General features: G+C 36.3%; 1 protein-coding gene across 1 annotated transcript in view; it reads right to left on the bottom strand.

Annotated features, from left to right (window-relative positions):
• Positions 1-438: 438 nt before the first annotated feature.
• The window catches only part of LOC107600711 (E3 ubiquitin-protein ligase arih1l-like), a 10,712-nt gene continuing 5,636 nt past the window's right edge, over positions 439-5,514 (bottom strand). Inside the window, exons 7-14 of the mRNA XM_016292667.1 lie at positions 4,414-4,520; positions 4,251-4,293; positions 4,027-4,098; positions 3,400-3,530; positions 3,251-3,308; positions 2,829-3,089; positions 2,479-2,591; positions 439-1,369 (exon numbers count right to left, since the gene is read on the bottom strand). Coding sequence (XP_016148153.1) covers positions 1,285-1,369; positions 2,479-2,591; positions 2,829-3,089; positions 3,251-3,308; positions 3,400-3,530; positions 4,027-4,098; positions 4,251-4,293; positions 4,414-4,520 — 870 coding nt within the window. The 3' untranslated portion in view covers positions 439-1,284. The remainder of the gene's footprint in view (positions 1,370-2,478; positions 2,592-2,828; positions 3,090-3,250; positions 3,309-3,399; positions 3,531-4,026; positions 4,099-4,250; positions 4,294-4,413; positions 4,521-5,514) is intronic.

Here is a 5,514-nt window from a genome sequence, read left to right as displayed (position 1 = left end):
CATTTAGAAGAAGAAAAACAACAACAACAGACACAATATTGGGATTTTGGTTAAATTTCTCACCTATACTTATCCTGAACTTTCTGTTTGATATCTTGCAAAGAATCCTGGGAGATATCTCGCTCTAGATAACCCGAGAGCACCTCTGTAGCATTCTCCAAATCAGCCTGATTGTTCTGGAAAAAAAAAAAACAATGTCCACATCCAGAACTGCACTTGACAATGAGAGCAATTGGTTGAATCTCATGTAAACGGTCGAGAACATTTCCGGGTCATATTTCATCACCTCAAAAACAATCAATTATATTTGAATAAAAAAAAAGAAAAAATATTTTAGGAGAATATTGAATAATTTTAATAGTATGGAATTTATAATATAAAAAGGGATTAAATTTTTTTACTATAATACCCAAATTAAGCTGTTTTGCATTTTTGTAATGACAATTTTGATGGATTTAATTAAATGATGCAAACAAGCCAACTGGTTCTAAAAATAGGCTTAATTTTCTTTATGCAAAATATACTTTATTATCTTTTTTCTTTTAATTTTGGGGTGAAAAATGACCCAGGTATTTCTGTGTGAGATTCGTGCAATTCTACTTTTTATCCATTGTATATTTGCATGCAATTAAGGCTACTGTTACCCTGCTGTTAAAATGCCTCTGATTCAGATGTGCAACGTTCTGGAAAGGTTGTTAACCTCCAGCAAAAAAAAAAAACACGAGGCAAAAATGTCTCGTGGCTTCTTCTCATGTTGTTTAAACACATTTTTGAATATCTGTAAAGAATAAATATTTTTCCAAACAAACAAAAAAAAAGATGCATCCCATTCCATGTTCCATGCATGTGTGCTATTTACAGCTTGAAATACACACTTCTGCATAAAGCCACCCAACCAAGCATTCCCAAAACACAACACACTCCGCATGGCTCAGACCTGTAAAGCTATGCTTAAGACAAGCCAATCTCAGCTCCAACTATAAAAACAACTTCAGACAAAAATAAAAAAAATCAAATAAAAACAGACTACTGAAGAATCTCCACAGAGAGCTTGGAGAATGGAATACATTTCCGTGCCGTTTTGACAATCAACACTTACAGACTGCAATACTGACGTAGGAGTTTTATTCGAATATTCTACCTTTTTATTTCAGTAAAATTAACTTAAACTCTAAATAATAACAAAAATCCAGATGCCACGTAAAAAGGATGCAACAGGAGAGCGGTGATCGCCGACTGGAGACCACAGCTACGCTCCGAAGCCCGCGAGGCAGCAGTTCTGTCTCAGTCTTCAATGTACTCCCACAAGTCTTTCTCATAGCCCTCGTGAACGTGCTGCAGCAGCACTCGTCGCCGGCTCTCACAGTATCTACACGAGAGGAGAAACGCAGGAAAGTCCTCAAACGGGAGCAGCGCTCAACACATTTCTCACAGGAATCTTGCAACCTTTCATATCGAGTTAAACTAAGATAGATAGATAGCTTTCTGTAAGGGCATTTTCACTGGAGAATATAGAGATAAAATGGGTTTGTGCTACAGACGCTCCAGAACTTTCATTTGCAGATTGGATAACCAACTCTGACAAGAAGAGAAAGCAGCATGCATATGAAAAGATCCAGGTTTAATCATACTTAATAGAAATGCTGAAAAGAACATATTTTCAAAGCCAGTAAGATGCTCAACTGTCAATGCATTTTCACTGAAGACTAGATGCATTAAAAATTCACGTGGCTGCAAATTTAATTGTACTAGCGTTTATCCTAATTATTACTGTACACAATGAGACAAAAAAATACTTAAAAATATTTGCAATTTTCTAGATAGTCCCGTTGGATGCTGGCTGATTAATAAAGAGAGTTTGCTGTTCAAAACAAACTGCTTGCATGCCCTGACTAAGATTAACCAACATCTTATGTAATTCACTGTAACAGATGTTGGAGTCAGCAGGTACAGATGTGTGTGTATTACATAAAATCAAAAAAGTTATTTTGGAGTAATTGCATTCATTATTTATATTTATGACATTCATAATTAGGTTTTTCTATACAGCTGTCAATTTATGTAAACAACTTTTTTTAAATATAAGTTTTAAATACACATTTAAATGTATAAATCCATATTTTTAAAATAACAACAGCTACAGCTTTATTAGAAATTAACTGTCTCCAGAATTCACCCAATGTGTCAGTCATTAAATCTATTAAAAAGTTTCCGTAAATTGAATTAAAGCTGAAATAAAATGTGAATACGAGATGGAATTTAGAAAATTAAAAGAAGTACAATTACTAAACGTAATACTGAAATAAAAAGCAATTCAAGCTAAACAGAAATATTATAAAAAGACAAAAGCACATACAATTACTAAAGCTTAAACTAAAATGAAAACTAAAAATAAAAGCTAATTCAAATTCCGTGCATTTAGAAGAAGAAAAACAACAACAACAGACACAATATTGGGATTTTGGTTAAATTTCTCACCTATACTTATCCTGAACTTTCTGTTTGATATCTTGCAAAGAATCCTGGGAGATATCTCGCTCTAGATAACCCGAGAGCACCTCTGTAGCATTCTCCAAATCAGCCTGATTGTTCTGGAAAAAAAAAAAAACCGTAGTAAGACATCAGTGCGTTGATCTCTCTGGCAAGTGTAAACAATGTAATGCTATAAAAAAAAATATGTAAGTTTGAATGTTAGTCCCACCAACAGCAGACTGGTGGAGTGTTTTGGAAACCTGTCCAAAAATAGTCATTATTTTTGCAGCTATAAAACAGTCAACCACATGGGGTTGTGCAATTAAAAAACAACAACAACTTGATTTCCCCCTCACCTCGAAGATGATGGACTGGTTGTTCTTTTTGAGGTAGAAGGCGAAGACGTAGGTGAACATGAGCGTGGAGCGACACTGGCACAGCACATCCACGGCCTTCTTCAGGAACTGCACCTCGATCCACGACATGTTGTGCTGCTGCATCTCCTCCATCTTCTGCTTCACCTGCGCATACAACTTGTGCTCGAAGCGCAGACTCTGCATGTGGTTCATGTAGCGGTTGCAGTAGAAGAGGTAGCGCTGCAGGGCTGCACGAGATCTCTGTGACATGGATAGAATACATTCATTCCAAAGAGAACAACAGTAACAGGCCATGGTTTGCTCTGAACAGGGAAAAGTCATGCTTTCCTGCAAGAGCTAATTTGAGTCTCCTTGGATAGATAAAGGGTGACAGATGTTGGGTCGAATAATGCCTAAAGTACCTCTTGAGCATCTCTGGCAGCCTTTGCATCATCTTCATTGTAGCGATTGCAGTTGTACCTGTAGTCAGTGTGATATGTACATGTTATTTCAATGTTCCACATGCATATAAAAATATAAGCATTTATTATAAGAGGTGAAGCAGACTCACCAAGCAGAGCCGTGAGGTTCCCAAGGGCCGAGGCAAACCCAGCAGAACTCTGCTTTACAACTCTGGTTTCGACACACCATGTGATTACATCCGCCGTCTTTTTCAATGGTCACATGACATTTGGGACATTCCTAAGAAAAACAGGAATACCCACATGAATTAAAGGAATATTTTGGGTTTATTGACATCTTTACTGATCATCTGTGGCATGCTACTGATTTAAATTAAAATTGTATATATACATATATAAATAATAGTATTGACTAAAGTACACTTTCTAGATTTTGACTCTTTTGTCCTGCATATCTGTTAACGCCAGTCAAATAAAATGTAAATAAATTTGTTAAACAAATGGCCAGACCTGTTTAACAAAGTTAAACAATGCACTTTTTTTCTGGAGACAGTATGGGCTTAAAGTAGAATAACTTTCTCTTCATCACAATGATAATTAATAATAATAATAATAACAATAATTTATGCATTTAGCAGACGCATTTATCCAAAGCGACTTACAGTGCTTTCAGGCTATACATTTTTTATATATACAATAAATAAATAAATAATAAATTATATCAAGTGAACTGATCTTCATAGATCTCATCTGAGTGTTTATGTACATCTTAGTACCTTGGTATTTGCTGCAATCCAGTTGGATGTTTCACTGTCATCATCACACTTCTTTATCCACTTCCTCAACCACTTGAAGAGTAGAAATATGATTAAAGAAAAGGAAAACCTCTCAGGACAAATCTAATCTAGTAATATCAATTTTAACAATGGAAATAATCTAACCTAAAAATGAGTGCCTAATGATAACATGACAATGAGTGCATAATTAGATGCTAACATACCTTGCATTTAACAGGGTCATGCCAGTTCTCTCCACAATTGAAACTATTTATTGAGAAAAACAAAACAAAAAAAAATTAAAGGGAGTCATTCACCCTAAAATGCAAAAACTGTCATTACTTACTCCCCCCAAGCTCTGCACTGCATTCTGCATCAGACACTTACCAGAACTGTCTCCCGCATTTGCAGCGAACTGGTTTGGCATCAGGATACTGAACTTTGATCACATGGTGGCAGTCAGGAGCTGGACACCATCTCAACAGTCTGTTACACTGTAGAAGAGCAGAGAGACAAAACAGTTCACTGCAGACAGACAGGATTACATATATGCACCGGTATTTAAATAAATGTCATATTCATGCCATTCTAAAGCTTAACCATTAAGAAACCATACATGATTTTTAGATTTAGCACCAGATCGGTTACTATACTTATTGCACTTTGTTTATATTTTCTGAGTGTGTTAAATAAGCTTTGGACACAAGTTAGTTAGCAAACTGTGAAAGGAACAGTTCACCCAATAACGAGAATTCACTCACTCTCAGGCCATCCAAGACGTAGATGAATTTGTTTCTTAATCAGAAGAGATCTGTAGAAATTTAACATTACATCACTTGCTCACCAATGGATCCTCTGCAGTGAATGGGTGCCGTCAGAATGAGAGTCCAAACAGCTGATAAAAACATCACAATAACCCACAAATAATCCACACCACTCCAGTCCATCGATTAATGCCTTGTGAATTGAAAAGATGCATGTTTGTAAGAAACAAATCTATCATTAAAGGGGTCCTATTATGCTTTTTCACTTTTTCAACTTTAGTTAATGTAATGTTGCTGTTTGAGCATAAAAAAAGATCTGCAAAGTTACAAAGCTCAAACTCCACTTCAAAAGGAGATATTTTATTTAACAGAAATCACTTTTCAAAAACTACAACGAACGACTCGTTTGGACTACAACGCATATTTTCCAGGATTTGTGATATCATATATCGACGAATGGGACGAGACCTGGTTGAGCTGCACTAGAGAAGGCATCGAGTGTTATCACAATGTCGGAGACACGCTAGCTTTCCCAAGGCAGACGAACTTAGAGTGGTTACAATCATCCGGGTTTAAATCACACTCAAATTGATTTGATATTGACGCAATATTTACACTGAAGCTCGCAGGCGGCTATGGTAAGGGGCATGACATTTCCCGAGCAGGCGCCGAGTGCTGCCAATCACAACACACACTGGCCCAGCTAACCAATCACAACACATTT

The sequence above is a fragment of the Sinocyclocheilus grahami genome, unplaced genomic scaffold (genome assembly GCF_001515645.1).
Source record: "Sinocyclocheilus grahami isolate Dianchi unplaced genomic scaffold, SAMN03320097.WGS_v1.1 scaffold290.1, whole genome shotgun sequence".
Taxonomy (NCBI): Eukaryota; Metazoa; Chordata; class Actinopteri; order Cypriniformes; family Cyprinidae; genus Sinocyclocheilus; species Sinocyclocheilus grahami.
This window is presented reverse-complemented; position numbering and strand designations above follow the sequence as displayed.